This window comes from Carassius carassius, chromosome 26 (assembly GCF_963082965.1).
Source record: "Carassius carassius chromosome 26, fCarCar2.1, whole genome shotgun sequence".
In the NCBI taxonomy this organism is placed as follows: Eukaryota; Metazoa; Chordata; class Actinopteri; order Cypriniformes; family Cyprinidae; genus Carassius; species Carassius carassius.
This window is the reverse complement of record NC_081780.1, coordinates 18024377-18044842: the sequence shown is the minus strand read 5'-3', so window position 1 is coordinate 18044842 and position 20466 is coordinate 18024377. Positions and strand designations below refer to the sequence as shown.

Below are 20466 nucleotides of genomic sequence, written 5' to 3'. Positions count from 1 at the left end.
CGCTAGTAAGGCGTTTAAGAAGTGTGCGGATCCGTGTCTTCGTTATTTTTCACCTGATGACACACAATCTTTGCATCTTCTGTTTGGGTGAAGAGCATGTGCATGATGTCCTGGGGTGGTGATGGCGCAGTGGATAAGGCAAATGCACTCGGTGTGAGAAACCCGGGTTCTACCCGGGTTCGAATCCACTGTGAGACACCAATGTGTCCCTGAGCAAGACACTTAACCCCTAGTTGCTCCAGAGGCGTGCGACCTCTGACATATATAGCAATTGTAAGTCGCTTTGGATAAAAGTGTCAGCTAAATGAATAAATGTAAATGTAATGTAAATGTCCTCGAGGGGGCAATCTCTGTGCATTGTGAGCGTTTCCTCTGAAAAAGCTCCACTCTCATTTGTTTCTCTTTTCAATGAAAGAGGGACAGCCATTCGCTCCCTGCGGTTCAAGACCCGCTGCTGCTGAGGCACAGAGGAAAATGAGCTTGTGGGGTTCACAGGTGGACCTAGCTGATGAGTTGAAGAAGGGACTTTCCCTTTCACACTCATCGGTCACAGACGAGAGTAAGCTGCTGGACGACAATGCTATTTTTCTCACATTGTCTGATCCAGCGGCTAGTGCTCTGCTGTCTCCAAGCCAGGAAGAGCAGGAGATGCTAGATTAGGATGAAGAAGTTGAGACTTCTTCTCTTAAGGCTCCCTCCTTGCCATCCAAACCCCTTCAAGTTACATCTATTTTGAATGGCAGGGCGTACGCAGCAGTATGTCATTCAGAGCCAGAACAGCAAAGGGGTTCTGGCCGGTCTCAATCTGAGGATCAAAGACAAGCACAGAAGACTAGTGTCTCGACTTGGGCCCCTCCACCAGGTTGGACTCAAAAGAAGCGTGAATCAAATGTTAGCAGCCAAGACTTGAGTGAGGTGATCCAGACGAGGCATTCTCAATGCCTTCTTCCGGACCAGAGTAAAACCTGAAATATTTACTTAACTCCCTCTGAGGGTATTAACATCTGCTCTCATCTTCCTCCCCCCTGAAGCCACCATCCCCTCCACCTGACCGAAGTTAAGCAGGAGCCTCTTGAACTTGCATTGCAGTCTCTCATGCTGGACCTATGATGTTTTGGTTAGTTGCTATGTCTCATAGAATTACCTACTGATTCCATCAGAATATATCCATTAACTTGATTTATGCGTGGGAGCTGTGGTGGGTTAGTACAATCTCAATTTCATCTCTCTATCGCTAGTTTTACGTGAAATCACTAACTAGCTTTTCTCTGCAGCATTACTTGGACATATCTCTTTGTACCTCTGACTTTGTTACTTGGTTAGGACCTGTAAGAACCTGTAGATGTGTTTCTGTGGATACCCTGGCTCTGGCTCTGGCTCAGTGCTTTAGCTCTGAGGTGCAGTAGCTCATGCATAAATGGGTTATTGGGTTCCATGGTTTCTATAGATTATTTTGAGTCTGGCTAAATGGGACCCACACACTCTATCAAGATATACAGCATGGGACTATGTTCAGCTGTAACAGTTGATGGTCTCTAATCGGGCCCTGCTAGACTGCCCCTTCTAGTCTAGTGCTGCCTTCTGGTCGAGCTTGGAAGTGATCCCCTCACTGCGAGGGCTAGCTATGAGCCTATCACTCCTAGTTGGAGCTATGAGGGCCCACCTCAGCCTGAGAGCTGAAAGCACCACTCCCAAGATCTTCATATGCAACCATATGAAGTTGTTAGGTCTCTCCCTGTCTCCTCCTTGGTCAGTTGCCTGTATGGTGGGACCCTGTTGCTCCCTGTTGGGATGTTTGAGCTCACCGGTACTAGGCAGATCATGTGAGTCCTAACTTATTAACGTTAAACATTTAACAAACACTTAAAGTTCAAGCACGTACTTTGGCAGAATTAAATTCAAATAGTCATCAGCAGCCATTAGTTCGGTAAAATTGAACATTAGAATGAACAAATTTGCTATTAAGGGAAAAAAAGGAAATGTGTCAAATGCCAGCAAAGGAACACATACAAAGAAGTATAGTCTCAGTATTGAAAAGTTTTGGTTTGTCCCACCACTCACTTGAAGATGTTCAGGCAAAAAGAAAAACCCATATGACGTAGCAAGCATACGTAATTGTAGTAATGTGACAGAACATCTCTGAAGAGAACCTCAGATAATTACATTTGAAAGTGCTTTCCATATTTGGATCAACAAAGGCTACATTTGTGAATGCACATTTACTACATTGTTGCACTTCAAGTCACACTTCCATGAGCGTCTTACAGACAACTTACAATTGCAACTTCATTGTGCTGTTACTCCTTTCAAGCTGAATTTCCCAAAATTGTTCTGCTCAGGCGCTTTATTAATGGTGAGTAGAATTATTTATTTATTTTAATGAATGTAATCAGTTAGATATCATAATATTTAGGATAAAATATTATAAATCTGGTTGGTTTGTATTGGTGATGTAAAATGTAAATTATATGCATGCGGCCCATAAGACTGGCAGTTAGACATCAGTGCAGCCCATTGGAAAAAAAGGTTGAGAACCACTGCTCTAGAGAATCGGTTAGCAGTCATGATATGTTGTAGGGCCACCTTCTGCCTCCCCGATATGCTGCTCTTATGATTAGGCCTGTCTAAGAAACAGTCTCTGTGACCCCTTAGCAACAGTGCTAGAATTTAAGTTATGTTAAGTGCACATACTGCACTTCTGTGCACTTTCTAAAAGCCACTTTCTAAAAAATTGTGGTAAGAGTGCATGCTAAGCATCCCGCTCAGTTTCCTAAAATCCTGTATGGTATGAGTTAAACACTGCCAGCCTTGTACCCTTTCTCTGAGATGGCTCAGGCCATGTTTTTCACCTTATGTATCATTGGTGACACCTTTCCTGTTTGCCACCAAGGACATGTACCCGACATGTACCCGTACTTTGAGCAAGCTCATGCAGAGCTGGCAGTAGCCTCCTGGGTGACAGGCCAGGGTCTAGTAACCCATTCTAGATGCTTGGCCTTATCCCCTTAACCTGTTAGCCAGCACCTCCCATTATGGGACTCACAGCTGAAAGTGCTCTACCTAACTTAAAACTATAACAGTTCCTTACTTCAGTGCTACAGTTCCTTACATCATTTTGGTGTCTTTGGAAAGAAAACCTTTTGGGCTTTACTTTTTATCAACCAGATTTGATAATGCTCAAAAATATTAAAAGTTATAGACACTGAAGTGCCTTGGACATCTTGTCACCACACTGAATTTTTTTATTATTTGATATAAAATACATGAAATCAGTCCTGGAGCAATCTAGAAAAGTAATGGGAAGAAAAGTCACATGTCTCATGAGTTTCTATTTCAAATCTGAAGAAGATTTCATGAAAAAATTAGATTCCTACAAAAAAATTTTTTAAACTATGTCTAGTCCCCCCCACCCCCCCAAATATAACAAATATTTACCAACTTTATTGAAGGCTTCTACAAACTATTTAGTCATTAAACATAACACTGCATTTTTTTCAATTATAAAACACTAGACAGAAACTTAGACATCATATAAGTGATTTATATGAGCACTAGAAAAATACAATAAGAATAATTTGAGTAAGAACATTTTTTAACTTTGTATTTAATTTACGTACTTTGATTTAACTTTGTGTGCCAATTACAAACCATCCTGAGATAGCTAGAAATGCAGCATTTACAATGAAATACAATGAAAATACATGCTGATGGCCAGGTATAGAGATGGTAATAATACAAATGCGCCATAAAGTCAATAAACCACTCTCTATTCATATAATCGCATTCACTTTTATAGTCGTGATTACATAGTAATAGCGAGCTGATTTGCACTCAAACAGAGGAAAATCATGCAGATACATTCACATTCAAGATAAAACACACTCACACATATATGAAAACTGTTGAAAAATAAAACAAATAAAGAAAAAGGTGATCGCAAAGTTCCGCCTCCGTCAGATGACAGGTGCGTCAGAGCGCACGTCACGAGCCGTCACTAGAGAGCGCCAGAATTAAAATAAACTATCTTTTGCTTTTCTTTCACTTTTTTGTGTGGATTGTCTCATTCTGTTTGTGACACTGTACGCTGCAAAACCATTTCGTTTTTCTACAACCAAGACGCAGTTTCTGAGCTTGAGTTATTCCATGATGGACACAAACTGTTCTGTCACTGAAGAACTGAAACGTAAACAAAGGAATTATCATCCATATTGCAACATTATTGCTTCGTTGGACTAAATGTGCTTCATGACATGTCGTTCAGTGGACCCTTGCCTTTCTAACTAAACCGGGATTTTCAACTGTGAATGTGTTTATGACTCGTTATTATTAGGAATCTGGTATGTACTGCATTTTCATTCTTCATGTATTGATGTGTACTGCTTACACAAGTGTAGCAAATACAGTCTTTAGAAGCTTTTCATTGAAAAACAGCAATCCGTCATCGATGCTTGTGTCAAGATTAAATTTGTCTCATTTCATTTAATCTATTCATAAACATTGACACGTGCGAGTTGAGGCGAGTTGAGGACGCCCGCATCTATGGTAGGGGAGTCGTGGCCTAATGGTTAGAGAGTCGGACTCCCAATCGAAAGGTTGTGAGTTCGAGTCCCGGGCTGGCAGGAATTGTAGGTGTGTGGAGTGCATGTACAGTTCTCTCTCCACCCTCAATACCACGACTTAGGTGCCCTTGAGCAAGGCATCGAACCCCCAACTGCTCCCCGGGCGCTGCAGCATAAATGGCTGCCCACTGCTCCGGGTGTGTGCTCACAGTGTGTGTGTGTGTGTGTTCACTGCTCTGTGTGTGTGCATTTCGGATGGGTTAAATGCAGAGCACAAATTCTGAGTATGGGTCACCATACTTGGCTGAATGTCACTTCACTTTCACTTTCATCTGGGTGCAGGTTAACAGGTTTTTGATTCCAAGCCTTCCAGCTCTGCCCTCAGTTTAGGCCCAAAACCCAGCCCTTAACAGGTTAATTATTAGGGTATGCAGGGTATTGGAGTATGAGAGACCTTGTCCTTTAGAAGTCTCGCCATGCTTTGAATATGAGCTTCAGATGAAGAAGTGGCTGAGACATACCCCGATACTCTTTTATATTGTAATCACGCCAGTAATGACGTCATGGGCTTTCGTTTGCCAATGTTTTTGTCATGTTTTGATTAAATCGGTGCATCTCAATAAATTTTTAATGTTTTGGAAAAGTTCATTTAATTCAGTAACTCATCTCAAATTGTGAAACTTGTGTATTAAATAAATTCAATGCACACAGACTGAAATAGTTTAAGTCTTTGGTTATTTTAATTGTGATGATTTCGGCTCACATTTAACAAAAACCTACCAATTCACTAGCAAATTACAAATTTGAATATGGTGAAATGCCAATCAGCTTATCAACTCAAAACACCTGCAAAGTTTTCCTGAGCCTTCAAAATGGTTTCTCAGTTTGGTTAACTAGGCTACACAATCAAGGGGAAGACTGCTGATCTGACAGTTGTCCAGAAGACAATCATTGACACCCTTCACAAGAAGGGTAAGCCACAAACATTCATTGCCAAAGAAGCTGGCTGTTCACAGAGTGCTGTATCCAAGCATGTTAACAGAAAGTTGAGTGGAAGGAAAAAGTGTGGAAGAAAAAGATGCACAACCAACCGAGAGAACTGCAGCCTTATGAACATTGTCAAGAAAAAAATCGATTCAAGAATTTGAGTAAACTTCACAAGAAATGGACTGAGGCTGGGCTCAAAGCATACAGACGTGTCAAGAAATTTGGCTACAGTTGTTATATTCCTCTTGTTAAGCCATTCCTGAACCACACACAACATCAGAGGCGTCTTACCTGGTCTAAGGAGAAGAAGAACTGGACTGTTGCCCAGTGGTCCAAAGTCCTCTTTTCAGATGAGAGCAAGTTTTGCATTTCATTTGGAAATCAAGGTACTAGAGTCTGGAGGAAGGGCAGAGAAGCTTATAGCCCAAGTTGCTTGAAGTCCAGTGTTAAGTTTCCACAGTCTGTGATGATTTGGGGTGCAATGTCATCTGCTGGTGTTGGTCCACTGTGTTCTTTGAAAACCAAAGTCACTGCACCCATTAACCAAGAAATTTTGTAGCACTCCATGCTTCCTTCTGCTGACCAGCTTTTTGAAGATGCTGATTTCATTTTCCAGCAGGATTTGGCACCTACCCACACGGCCAAAAGCACCAAAAGTTGGTTAAATTACCATGGTGTTGGTGTGCTTGACTGGCCAGCAAACTCACCAAGTATTGTCAAGAGGAAAATGAGAAACAAGAGACCAAAAAATGCAGATAAGCTAAAGGCCACTGTCAAAGAAACCTGGGCTTCCATAGCACCTCAGCAGTGCCAGAAAGTGATCACCTCCATAACACGCCAAATTGAGGCAGTAGTTAAAGCAAAGGGAGCCCCTACCAAGTATTGAGTACATGTACAGTAAATGAACATACATTTCAGAAGGCCAACAATTCACAATTTTTTTTATTCATCTTATTATGTATTCTAATTTGTTGAGATAGTGAGATGTTGTTTCTTTTTTTGTCAAATGTGAGCCAGAATCATCACAATTAAAATAACTAAAGACTTAAACTACTTCAGTCTGTGTGCATTATATTTATTTAATACATGAGCTTCACAATTTGAGTTGAATTTGTGAAATACACTTTTCTACGACATTCTAATTTACTGAGATACACCTGTATGATTCAGACACCAGTCACGCCAAAGGCATTCCCTCACAGTAGCCTCTAGAGGATGCAGTGTCTCAGGGAACCATGGTTACATATGTAACCTGAGACGTTTTCACTGTTTACACTGGTTTTCGGAACATCGCCACCACTCAGCTCCTTTTGTGCAACAGCAGCTGTCCTGAGCATGTAATCTAAGCTCAGATCTAATTGGATTGCACATTTCATCTGAGATTGATGTGGGGGAAAATCAACACACAGGGCGGAAAAAAAATCTTTTCTTTTTTGCACCACAAACGATCGTGCCTGGTGTGAATAGCCCAGTAGGGATCTATTGTTTTGATTCAAAAGCTTCATCACGCCAAACATTCGCAGCAAATTTTCATGTTCAGTGTAAAAAAGCCTTAATATTGCCTAATTTTAACCAAAACATCCTTACAGCTCAATATGGTTTTATTAAAAAAGCTAAAGAAGCCATTAAAAGGGTCTTTAATTCACTGCTTCACTTACATTGCTTTCTGTCTTTTTGTGTGATGCTTCAGTTTAGCTGTTTCTGTCAGTGTGATCACAGATGGTAGGTTTAACAGTGTCACCTCATTTTCACAGACGATTTCTCATTATATTCCCTTGATCCTCTCCACATCTATCATTTGCTTTTCTATTAGTGCCAAGGTGTTTCACATCAGGAACAATCATAACAAACAAGATGACAAACAATACAAAACAACATGCAATCTGCACAGTAGGACACTGTACATGATTGCAACACAAATATAATTATATTATCTCAAAATGATTTGTCACCACTGATATTTTGTAGTGCATGTGATCCATTACCACTGTTTTCTCTCTTTAAATAGATTAGATGGTCTTGCATGCCCAAAAGTTATCTGGTGGAGCAACCAATATGGCCGCCAAGTAAACTGTCTTTTCTTGAAAAGGACTTTGGTTAAAGTCTGCTAAACATTACCAAAGGTCACATGTCATTTTGTTTTGCTGAATATTGCCAATTCTCACTGAAAATGAATAACTTTTATTTGCTGCAAACTTCTGTCTATTTGAACGCCCCTTAGGAACAATCACTTCTCTCCAGCTCCTGTTACTACTGCCTGCTGGTTTCACAGTGACTTCGTTGGAGCCAGAAGCCATTAGTCTGAATAAACAATCTCATTTGTGATGAAGATCTCATAGCAAAATGTCAATCATGTTCAGATGATGTTCTAAGGGGGCTAAAAGGTCTGATCGTTTATGACTGCCATGTGATTTGTTGGTAAATGAGGATGTATAAGGTCTGGTTAGGAGGTGGGTGACTTCCCATGGTTAGTAATTGTCTCCACCTACGGCCGAATTAGATTTGCTTGAATGAAACATCCTGTTCAAGTACACATGCTATTTAGTAGTTTAAACTGCCCTGCTGTGCCATTGAATTGAGGGTAATGTTGCCTTCCATTGCTCTTGACTATTATTGGTTGACTCAAATGAGTTTCGGCCATGAACACCTGTGGCCTTTTCATGTTTTTATTGCTGTTGTGCCATGCATGTACTGGTTGGCATTAAGAAAAGATTTGTTCCCCTTTTATTTCCATTAATCTCACTAAAACATTAATCTCCACCAAGTTACCTTCTGGACTATGACGGATAAAAATGTGCAACTTGGTCATTTGTGTGTTCTATAATAAGGCTTATGCTCTGGATAGAGCTTTAAAACTCTAAGGGACTCCTTCACCTTCAGCTTTGCAGAGGCAAGTGGGATGTAAAGGCCTCTTCAGTCTGTAGTTATGGACATCTGAATCAGAGGTAATTAAAGAAAAAAGCAATCCACTTTCCAAGATCCTCTTGCCTCTTGACATTGCATCTGCACTTCCCAAACATTTTAGATTCTGTATGAGACTAGCTACCACATTTTTAATTACTTTCATTTGTTTTTCTTGCATTCATTAAGATTGAAAGAATAGTGCGCTGATACAGAGGTTGCCAAATTGTTGTACTGTTGCTTTGCTAGTAGATGTTCCTACTCAATTGCTGCATCCAGATTTTGGACTGGATCACATGAGCTTCACTAACTGTAGACGTTAAACGTCCATTACTCTTTAAATTGCACAAATTTAAATTGAACTTTGAAAATATGCCCAATGGAAACATGTCAAGGTTGTATTAAGGTTGTATAAGGTTGTATTTCAGGCAATTAAAAAATTACCTGTTTTATGTAAATGTAAAATTTACAGGTCACCTGGACTACATAAAAGTCACATGATCATTCTTTAATGTACTATAACCACCAAGAAACACCTCAAACGTAGCAGTTCTCAGATATAGATATCCTTGCCATTAATGCTTTAATAACGTCTTATTTACACAGCACAAATCTGTGGCGCCGAGAGCTGATCACAGCCTCTCTAGTCAATGATTTATACCAGCTGCGTTGCGACACGTTTTAGACTCTTCACTAAAGATGCATGCCTTTGTCTCCTTCAATTAAAATAATGGTTAGTGTGGTGCATGTGATGTATGTAAACCTACCAAAATCCATCACCATGACTAGTCACAAGAGGAAAACAAATATGTTTTATTATGACTTTTATAAAATGTCACAAAGGTCTTGTGCAAATCTGTAATGGAAACACATCTACTGTCTGCAATTTGTAGTTTCTATAGTTGGAACCTGGGACTACTGGAACCTAAACGATTGAACTGCTTTTGAATCGGCATTCTGTCACCAATGCACGTGGAGTATTGTACCAAATTATTCTGTACCACAATTCATTATTGACCATCCCTTTAGGTTGCATTGTTGCATCGGAAGCAGGTTCTGATGCCCATTTTACCCTAATTCACCAATTCCTATTGAAAACAAATGACTTCTGGGCACTTTGATGCTGCAAATGTTACTGCTTCTTAGGTTTACCAATATCCATACAGTGTTCTCTTGTGTACTTGAGTACTTTCCATAGTTTAATGAAAACACTGAACCATGCCTGTAATTGTGTTTCTTTTAGTTATTTGCATATGTGAGTGCGTGAAAGACTATTTTCTCACCTCCTCCACAGTCTTTTTCCTCCTCTTCAATGCTGCTTTTGATAGTATCACACTCCTCGTCAATGTTCTGGTTGCCACGGATTTGGCTGAGTACACGTCGGGCCTTCTGGGTAAGACCTTTCTGGATGAGCCAGCGAGGACTCTCGGGTAGGAAAAGGAACCCTAGGAACTGCAGCAATGCAGGGACCACTGACAGACCTAACATATATCTAAACAGATGAAAAAGAAACAATATTGGAAGAGAAATTAGAGAAATTGGAGGAATTTTTTTTTTCTTAATAAGAATACATATACATCCTCAGCTGGTGCCTACGCTTTGTTGCTAATTAATGAGTCTTCAACTGATTTGAACAAAACATGATGTTAATGTTAAAATGGTATAGACTGGAAATTGGTATGGATTAAATAAAAGTTTTTATAATGATCCCAGTTCTGAATCTTTTGCAGAAATAAACAGAATTTGATTACGTTACAGATAATTCAATTATCTGTATTCTGTTTTTTTTTTTATTATTCCTTTAACAAGATTACAGTGCAAATCTTCTATTTCCACTGAAACAATTTGTCTGCTTGTTTTCCACACTCTCATCTTGTATGGATTACAAGATGGGGCTGCATGAATCAAACTAAATTTAGTACGAATTACAATTAAAAATTTCAATGTAAATACATTTGTTTACTACATTTTTTTTACAAACTTTACTTTGATTCTCAAGTAAATGTATGGTGTTTTAATGGAGTTTACATATACATATCAGATCAGATTTACCAGAAGTAGTTGCCAGTAAAACCAATCCATCATAACGAGTCAGCATTAAAAGTCGTAATAACTTGTTGCCCCCTTGGACAATAACAACGACAGCTTTTCTTTTCTGGTAGATTTATTTGCCCTGGTTGTTTTTCTCTTTTGTTTTCTGTGACAGATTCTGGGGCTGAAAGTTTTGACATGAACAAAACGTGTTAACTCTGCTTCTTCTTTTTCCTTTTTTACCCACTACTCTTTTCTTCTCACAGCGCCCCCAACAGTATACATCATTTCTTGGACTTTCAATATTTATCCTCTACATTATATTAGTAACAAATATCTACAATAAACACAGACATGAAACAAATAATTATTTGAGGTCCTTACACCCTCCCCCACTAAAAAAAATGAAATGTTACAAAACATTTTTTAATTTACTATCTCTGGGTATATACTGAAAATGTAAGTTCCAATTACAGTGTAATGTACATGCTTTCTCACAGCTTAACAATATAGTTTACTTCCATACAACTGTGACATAATAACAATGATCTAAACTTTTAGATTTGTTGCATGTTAAGAGATGTCTTGTCTTTAGGCTCGCTGGTGCCCCCCCCCCAGAACATCCTGCAATGACAAGTGGACACAACCACCTACACCTCCACAATGTATTAACACATTTCAAATGTCACCTAAGTAATGCATTAATCTCTTAGTGTTTCGTCCAGCCTATCAAATATACCTTTAGCTGACCAAACTATAACTCTGCTTTAGAGCATTATTACGATTGTAAACTTACAAAACCCTTAACTGTTTATAACTCACTTAACAAAATTATTACTTTGAACATTAATTTTTTCAACTCTAACTAGTGTTACTTAGTATGAAGGATACAGATTCAGGTGATCGATGCTCAGCTGGGGTTGTACACAGCAGGTTCTCACGTCAGTATTTCCACCACAAGCACTCCAGTTCACTGGTCGAAGCGTGGGCTCACCCAGGGTGTCATACGTGTACAGATTCCTAGGTTGCCTGGTTCTGGCAGAAGTTCTCTTGATAGGTTCCGATGCCAAATCACTATCTTCATGCTCGGCTTCTCCAACGAATCTTTCCTCCAGCTCCTGCTCCCCTTGAAGATCTCCCAGCACTTCTTCATCTGACTTATCCGAGTCAGGTATGTTTACAGATTCGTCAACGATTTCTTCAATGTCAGTTTCCTTTTGAGGTTTCCTGTTTCTCTCCTCTCTTCCAGGGTGAAATTCTGCTGCACATGGATCCAGATATGTTCCTTTTCTCTGCATTGGAACCCACAAGTCAACCTCCTCATCGTTGGAACTGTCAGTGCTTTCATGGTGAGTATTTCGTCGTGGTTGTGCTCCCTATTTTGACCTGTTCCTCTGACATCCTTTTCTTTCCAGACTAACATCAGGTGTCCTCTGCTCATCAACCAGATAAAGACAAGGCAATAGAAGGTTCCGGTGCAGCACTCTTTCCCTTCCAGTCACATCCAACGGTCCAACTACATACACTGGGCCATCTCCTCTCCTGTCTTTCACCACATACGTTTGTTTTTCCCAGAACGCTCGCAGTTTTCCTGGGCCACCTCTTTCTGACAGGTTCCTCACCAACACATGATCCCCTGGCTCCAGGACAGAACTCCATGCCTTCCGATTGTAATTTCTTTGCCCCCTTGCAGCAGCCTTCTTCATGTTCTTTTTCGCAATCTCGTATGCTTCTTGCATAGACCTTTTCCACTTTTCAGCATGGTCGGTGTGAGACTGAGTGTTCTTTACTTGCTTTGTGGGGAGCACCAGATCAATTGGAAGAACTGGCTCTCGACCAAAAAGGAGAAAGAATGGAGAAAATCCGGTTGACTCGTGCACAGTAGAATTATAAGCTTGGACAACTTTGTTCAGGTGTTCTGCCCAATTCGACTTCTCTGTTTCCTCTAGGGTCCTTAACATCCCCAACAATGTCCTATTAAACCTCTCTGCCGGGTTAGCTTGGGGGTGGTAGGGAGTTGTACGTGAATGCCTAATCCCACAGTAACTCTGTAGCTTTTGGAACAGGCTGTTCTCAAACTCCCTCCCCTGGTCATGGTGGATCTTTCCAGGATAACCAAAGCGCATGATGAAATCTTCAAGGATTTTCCGGGCTGCTGTCTTTCCAGACTTGTTTCTGGTGGCGTAAGCCTGAGCAAACTTTGAAAAATGGTCAATGACCATGAGGATATACTCTGCACCCCCTCTGCTTCTCTCCAGGTGCAGGTAATCAATCGAAATCATCTCAAATGGAGCTGTTGTCTCAATGCTCTGGATTAGAGTTCTGGTGATCTGGTTTGGTTTCTTTTGTCTTAGGCATCAACACACACTCGTGACATAATGCTCCATATCTCTTCTCTCATTTTCGGCCAGAAGAATCGTGCACGAGCTGCTGCCACCATGCGATCGGCACCTAGGTAGGCCATGTCTTCATGTAAGTACTTGTATATCATACTTTTCAAGTTTTCTGGGATAACTAACTGAGTTCTGGTCATTTTTTATCTTTGCAGGATACCTTCCTCATTAATCTGCAGGTGATGCCATTCTCGTAAGAGCCGTCTCACAGCTTCCCGTTCCCTCAATTTGTCTTTGTGTTTGAGATTGATTTGTTTCTGTTTCAGATCAAGTACTCGGCTAATGACTGGATCACTCAGCTGGGCACTCCTGATATCCTGCGGTGTTAGCCGTTGACAGATCTCTGATCCACCCTTCAGCTCCTCTGGTAAGACATCTATGTTGCAAGTGATTGCAGATATCCAGTCCACTTCCGCACGTCGTTGTGCTTTTAGGACTTCCCCAATTGATCCCAGCACTTCTGGCTCACATTCCTGAGTACACTCTCTGACTGTGACTTCAATGGGCACTGATCTCCGTGATAAGAAATCTGCATCTCGATTTGCCGTTCCTGGTCTATATTTCAAAGTGAAACGGTAGTCTGCCAGCTCAGAAACCCACCGTTGCCCCGCTGCATTGAGCTTTGCCGTTTTCATGACATATGTCAATGGGTTATTATCACTGTAGACGGTGAAATGTGGCGCATGAAACAGGAAATCCCGGAAAAGCTCTGTGATCGCCCATTTGAGTCCGAGGAACTCCAACTTCCCAGAATGCAGCTTGTAGTTCCTTTCGGCAGGGGTCAGAGTCCGAGACCCATAACCAACTACTCGGAGTTTGCCTCCCTGTCGTTGGTACAGTACGGCTCCTAGCCCTTCTTCTGACAGACTTCTCATCAACATGAAGGACAAATGGCTTTTCAAAGTCTGGGAATGCCATTATGGGTGGGTTTGACAACTCCGCGATTAGCTTCTCCAGTGCTTCCTGATGTCGCCCTGTCCACTCTACTGGCTGTGATGGAGGTGCTTGTGAGGATGAGTTCCCTCTTTTTCCTGAGCCTTTCGTTTTGCACATGCTGGGCTTTGTCAACAGTTCATATAAAGGCTTGGCTATTCTGGCAAAGTCAGCAATGTATGATCTGTAGTAACCAAGGAAACCCATGAGCTTCCTCACCCCACGAACAGTGCTAGGTGTTTCCCACTTTAGTGCTTGCACAGCCTCTTTTTCTTTGGGGTTCATGCTGTACCCCTGTTCAGAGATGATGCGGCCCACATAGCAGACTTCCCGCTTAAAAAAGTCATATTTCCTTGGCCTTAGCTTGATACCACACTGCTCCTGTCGCTGTAGCACTTTCTTCAAGTCCTCTAGGTGCTGTTCGAAGTCCTTGCTGAAGACTAACACGTCGTCAAGATAGGGAACACAGATATCATCCCTTAACTCTCCTAGACACTCTTCCATGTACCTCTGAAAAGTGGCAGGTGCATTTGTGAGTCCAAAAGGTATCCGTACCCACTCGTAGAGCCCCCAGGGTTTTATGAATGCCGTGTATGCCCTACTGTCTTTACCCATGAAGCCCTGATGATAGGCTTTACCCTGGTCCAGTACAGTGAACCAGGAGTTCCCCCCTAGATTTTCTAGGATCTCTTGGATTTGTGGGAGAGGAAGCCTGTCAGGGTATGTCTTCTCGTTGAGCAGCCGGTAGTCAACACATAGACGCAAGCTCCCATCCTTCTTTCTCACACACACAACCGGCGAGGAATAGGAGGATGTTGACTTTGGATCCACCCCTGACTCAGCAAGTTCTGTATGTGGGTCTTCACCTCTTGATACAGGGGTCGTGGTATTGCATTGTACGTCTTTTGGACAGGGATGTTGTCTTTCAAACGAATGTCCATTGTAAGATCCTGAATACATCCAGTATCCCAGTCATCCTTAGCAAACACTCCACTATTCTCTCTCAACAGCTGTCTCACACACTCCTGTTGTTCCCCAGGTAAGTGACTGAGGTCCACTGGAGGGTCCCATCTTGGTCGGAGTCTCTGGAGTTGAGTCATTGTCACATTGTGATACCTAAAATTGGGATTCAGACGGAGGCGGTGGTTTCACTTCCAACTGATGGATGGCATCCACTGTATGCAGCAACCCCAGGACAGTCCATGCTGTAAGTGTCACCTCTTCTTCCGTGGTATTTTCCACCATCACTGTAATGTTGTCATTATCATTTTGAGGCATCTGAATAAGCTGTTTGTTTACCTTTATACCTGCCGGCCAGGGTACTTCTGAATTTGGCTCCACCATCAAGTGTGTTCCAAGGGGGTAACCGTCCTATTCAGTTTGCCACAGCTGACGTTCACTCTCACGCACCTTGGAAGAATGATGGATTTTCGTCCCAGTCTTGCAATATGACAGCTGCTGCTGTTTTTGCGTTTCTTCAGCAGTGACAGAATGACTTTTGCTTTCCTAGGGCTAACTTCCGGAGATGAAGTGTGTTCACAAGAAAACTCAAAGGAATCTGCTGGGCTGCGTTAGTTTGGACCAATTCCTCAATCACATTAAAGCTGATTATGGGTTTCTCCAATTCACTGGATGCAATGAGAATTGGTGCCAGCAGGTGTGTGCCCCCTCCTTCAGTCTCAGTGTGTCCAGACAGAAAAAACTCCACTTCCATCCAGCCTTCATATGGTATGCGCGTCCCATTCGCCGCTGTCAGGTTGAGTTCTCCCTCCTCAAGTAGCTCTCTCACTGGTCTCACCTCTGTGTCAGGGGAATGTCTCTTCTTCCACTCTGAGCCCACGATTGAAACCTGTGACCCCATGTCCCAAAGCACTGATGTATTAACACCTCCAAGAGAACATTTCACCAAGCATTTGCGTCCCACCAAACTGGCTGTTTTCTCCTGTTTGTTCGACCATGGTGCTTCAGATGAGCAAGCTCTTGGCAAGCTTTCAATGATGTCTGATGTAATCTCAATCTTGCTTGACGTCACATTGGTTACAGTTCGTTATCTGACAACCCGCTGCCCAGTGCTCACTGCTGCCACACTTGTAGCAGTGTTCACATCTTGCCTCTGGGTTGGACTGCTCACATTGGGTACAGCGCCTGGTGCTTGCTCGAACAGGTGGAAATCGATTTTGAGTGAATCTCTGGTTACTGTTTCTGAATGTCTGAGGCCGTGATGTTTGAGCAAGGCTCACTACTTGAGACGTAAGGCTCTGGATTGCTTCACAAATCACTTTGTCTCGTGCATCAAGCTTTTCCATTAGGTTGTTAGGCTTTGGAGCTTTCTCTTTTTTTATAATGACACCTTTATCTTGATCAGCATGTGCCTGTTCCTCCTCCATCACTGTGGCCACCTTGGCTATTTTTGGTCGAGTGGTTGAGAACTTTGATTTTCGTTCAAGCTCCAGACTATATGGCATGTTCATTTTCTCCAGAAGCACTTCATCTTCTACGCATGGGTTTTCCAAGTAGGGTTTTAGATCTGTGCGCATGCTGTCATCATGAAGGCCAGTCATAACTGTCTACAGAAACTGATTCTGGATTAGTTCATAATTATATCTTAATCCTGTCTTTACATTTTCAAATGCTGACAAAACCCTCTGTCTGAGATCCATGGCTGGAACTAAGAACTGGATAGGCATTTCCTTGGGTTCTTGAACTGCACGTGTGAGTGAGTGATACAATTCAGTTGGATCCTTTTCTATAAAATGTGCTCTGAGAATTTGTTTAAGGACAGGCAATGTTAAGTCTGTTCTACTCTCCAGATAACTTCTCAAATTGACACCTGGGATGATGGCTTGAATGACTGCCTCAACAATTTCTCCCTCATCATATCCCCTTTTGCAATCCCTGTGAATCTGTCTGTCCAGGCTGGTAAAGTTTAATTTGTCTCTCTGGCCAGGTTCACCAATTTGTCCAATTATTTTGAGTTCTTTTTTGTACATTGGATGCACTAGTGTGACATTTTCTCCTGAAACTGATGAATTTGGCATTTTTCGGTCTGTTCTGGCACGTACTGATTCTGTTGCAGTGATTATCACAGGCTTTTCTGATGCAATTGCACTAACGCCCACAGAGTGGTGTTCCAGGTCAACTTTTCGCTGCCCCTCATTGGTTTCCTCATCTTCTGCACTGGATGATCTCTCGGTTTTCTCTTCGTCAACATTTATCAAACTGTCAATTTTTCCCTTTGTATCTAATAACATAGATAGTACTTCATCTTCAAGTGAAACAACATCATCTCCCTCTAAATACTGCAGAATACGTCTTCTAATCGCGCGAGGCGTGTGTGTCTCATCCTCCCTCACATTTAGCATTAACATTTCACACAAATCTCTCAGTTGCGAAGCAGATAACTCGAGCAATTTACCCTCTATTTCATCCAGCGTAGCTTCCCACACAGGCAACATTATGGCCACTCAATGACCAGATTAACTCACGTTTGCAGTTGTTTTTCTGCTGTTTCAAAGCCCACTCTCCCCGTGATTCGCGGCTCATTCTCAGCTCGCACTGCACTCGCGGCTCGTTTCATCACTCGATGGCCGCTCTGCACTTGCTGCTCTCTTCCTCCCGAAATCCGTCACAAACCGGGTGGAAACACCAATTTTATGTTGCCCCCTTGGACAATAACAACGACAGCTTTTCTTTTCTGGTAGATTAATTTGCCCCGGTTGTTTTTCTCTTTTGTTTTCTGTGACAGATTCTGGGGCTGAAAGTTTTAACATGAACAAAACGTGTTAACTCTGCTTCTTCTTTTTCCTTTTTTACCCACTACTCTTTTCTTCTCACAGCGCCCCCAACAGTATACATCATTTCTGAGACTTTCAATATTTATCCTCTACATTATATTAGTAACAAATATCTACAATAAACACAGACATGAAACAAATTAAATAATTATTTGAGGTCCTTAGTCCTTACAAACTCATACAGGTAATAAAATCATAAAAACGTAGTTGGCTCATACTAAACAATCTAAAAATGTACCTAATAAGTTTAATAAAATATATAAACATGGATTACTGAGTTGTGGTCATGACAGTTTGTTGGTTAAGCAGTTAACTTTCATTTACATAGAATGATTTGTGGTTTTGCTGCTTGGGTAGATAAAAGTAAATAGATTCTCTCATCACATTTAATTCAGACTGCAAGCTTTATACCATGGTGCCATAGACTATGAGCATCATGAAAATCATTCCGTTTTGCTAATTCTCAAAAAAAAAAAAAAATTATATATATACAGTATATATATATATATATATATATATATATATATATATATATATATATACATACAGTATATTTATATATATATTTGATCCACAGCAAATAAATAAGAACAATTCTAGATTCAGTGCAAATTCTGCAACTGGGCCACTCATAAAAATATTGCTTTTTGATGGTCATACCTCCAGCCTTCATGCTGCATGTAGCTGAAGGCCCCATCAATAACACTGGCTATGAATTGGCCTGCTGTGATGAATAGAGTGTTGATAGTGACCAGGCGTCCTCTCAGGTGGGGCGGTGAGGTTTCAGCAATGTACACAGGAACAGTCATGGATGCAATACCTGAAAGCGTAGATATATAGCAATCAAAACTATACTCTGGTTAGAAAGTGTAATTTCAAAAGGCTCACATGTACCTTAAAGGAACAAGTCACTCAAAAATGAAAATTCTACCCTTTACTTAACCTCTTGTTCCAAACCCGTAGAATGTTTTTTCTTCAGTGGAACACAAAATTGGAAAAACATATGAATCTGCTCTTCTCAATAATGTAAATGAATGGAGACTAGGACTCCAAAATGACATACACGCACCATAAACATTTAATAAAAGAATCATGAAGTATCTCATATGATTTTACACCATAATTTGGTATTTATTGTGTTTGTTTTTTGTTTTTTTGCAATTTTGGAGGTTGACAGTTCAAGCTCCATTCACTTTCATTATATTCAGTTTTTCTAATTTTGTTTCACACAATACTACTACTACTTATAATACATATCTGAAACAACATATAGGTCATTATGACAATTATGAACTTCTTGATTTTAATGAAAGAAAGTTTATTATTATATGTAAATGAGCAAATATGCATGCTTGAGTCTAAATTTAATACTGTATTCATGCACCACACAATAAATTCCCGAACCCTGAAAGCTTTATTACACTGACATTGTCTCAGATCTACAAAAGACCTCATCTTGTGGGCTTTGTCAGAGGGTTACACACAAGAATATGTGACATGCATAGCGAACATGCTTTGTGTACCAGAGTTCCCTACCAATCACATGGCTCTCAAGAGAACAATGATGATCTAGCCAAGCCATATCCTTCTCATTTCCACCAATTACATCACAGATGTGTCATATTATGCAAATTTTCAACAAGCAAGTGATTTCTTGAATCACAAGGACACCATGAAATGTGAATTTGCTTCCAACAGACTGGGATAGGGAGGAAAATTTTAATGTGGTGCGACAGGACAAATATCACATGACATGATATTTACACAGGAGAGCAAACAAAAAGACCATGCCCACATTTATCTTACAAGGTCTACAACATAACTGCTCGCTATAAAGTCTATTAATAGCCCTGCTTCACTGTCGCTCTCGTTGCCCGGCAGACAACGTACCTGTTGCCATGGGAACGCCTCACTGCTTGCCTCACAAGGAGGTTAATCAATACTGTGAGACGACAGCTGTTATTGGCATTTCCTTTACGTTTTGAAAGACGGATTGTGATTTCACATGAGCAAAGGATGTATTCTCCCCAGTGATGCAGGTTATCCAACAATGCCATTCACAGACAATTCTTTCTTTCTTTTTTGTGTGGGAAGACCACTATTACGTCACACGAAAGGATCATTCAAAATGACAAAGATGTCTGTGTGGAGAATGATATGATATTTGTCTGGACATGTTCAAAACATGCCACCTCATTTTTCACATGTGGACAAAACATCAAAATGTTCACCTATCCAATGAAACCAAAACTCTCCCAGTTTCTTCCTACTGTCTATGGATGCATCCTAACCAACCAAAAATGTGCCTTTATTTACATGTTTTTTCCAAAAAGTACCTATACATACAGTACATTTCACTTCAGTTTCCAGCTGAGCTTAACACTAGTGGTAATAAAATACCAACTACTTTTATTCTTATTCACACAAATTATGATTACAGAATCATATTATAAATTGGCATCAAATAATCAGCCATATACAGTAATTTGCCCAACACCAGGACATATTTTATGGACCTCACCAAATACATTAGTAGGTGTCTATTTTAGACAAAATCTTATTCAAAATCACATGCACAATTTGAGGCCATAGCCTTCTACACTGCACGGTTTTAACAATACTAGAAGATCATTGCAGATCACACTGTGTGACATGCATTTAATAAACTTAGGTACGGTATGCATGCAAAATGTACGATGATGACATATTGACTCATACGCTACAGACACGCATTACTAAAGAAGAATAAAACGTCATCAGTATTGCTAGTGGTAAACAAAAAAGCATGATGAATCACACTTTGGCCGTTGTAGTTTTTATGTGTGCTAAAAAAAAGTGGAAGCAGCAAAGAGTTTTATGTTTTAGCGC

The 20466-nt window shown here is 40.8% G+C and overlaps 1 protein-coding gene across 1 annotated transcript in view; it reads right to left on the bottom strand.

The window, feature by feature from the left end:
• Positions 1-20466, bottom strand: part of LOC132105931 (proton myo-inositol cotransporter-like) — an 84079-nt gene that overhangs the window by 56865 nt on the left and 6748 nt on the right. Inside the window, exons 2-3 of the mRNA XM_059511478.1 lie at positions 18259-18418; positions 9731-9939 (exon numbers count right to left, since the gene is read on the bottom strand). Of these exons, the coding sequence (XP_059367461.1) occupies positions 9731-9939; positions 18259-18418 (369 nt within the window). The remainder of the gene's footprint in view (positions 1-9730; positions 9940-18258; positions 18419-20466) is intronic.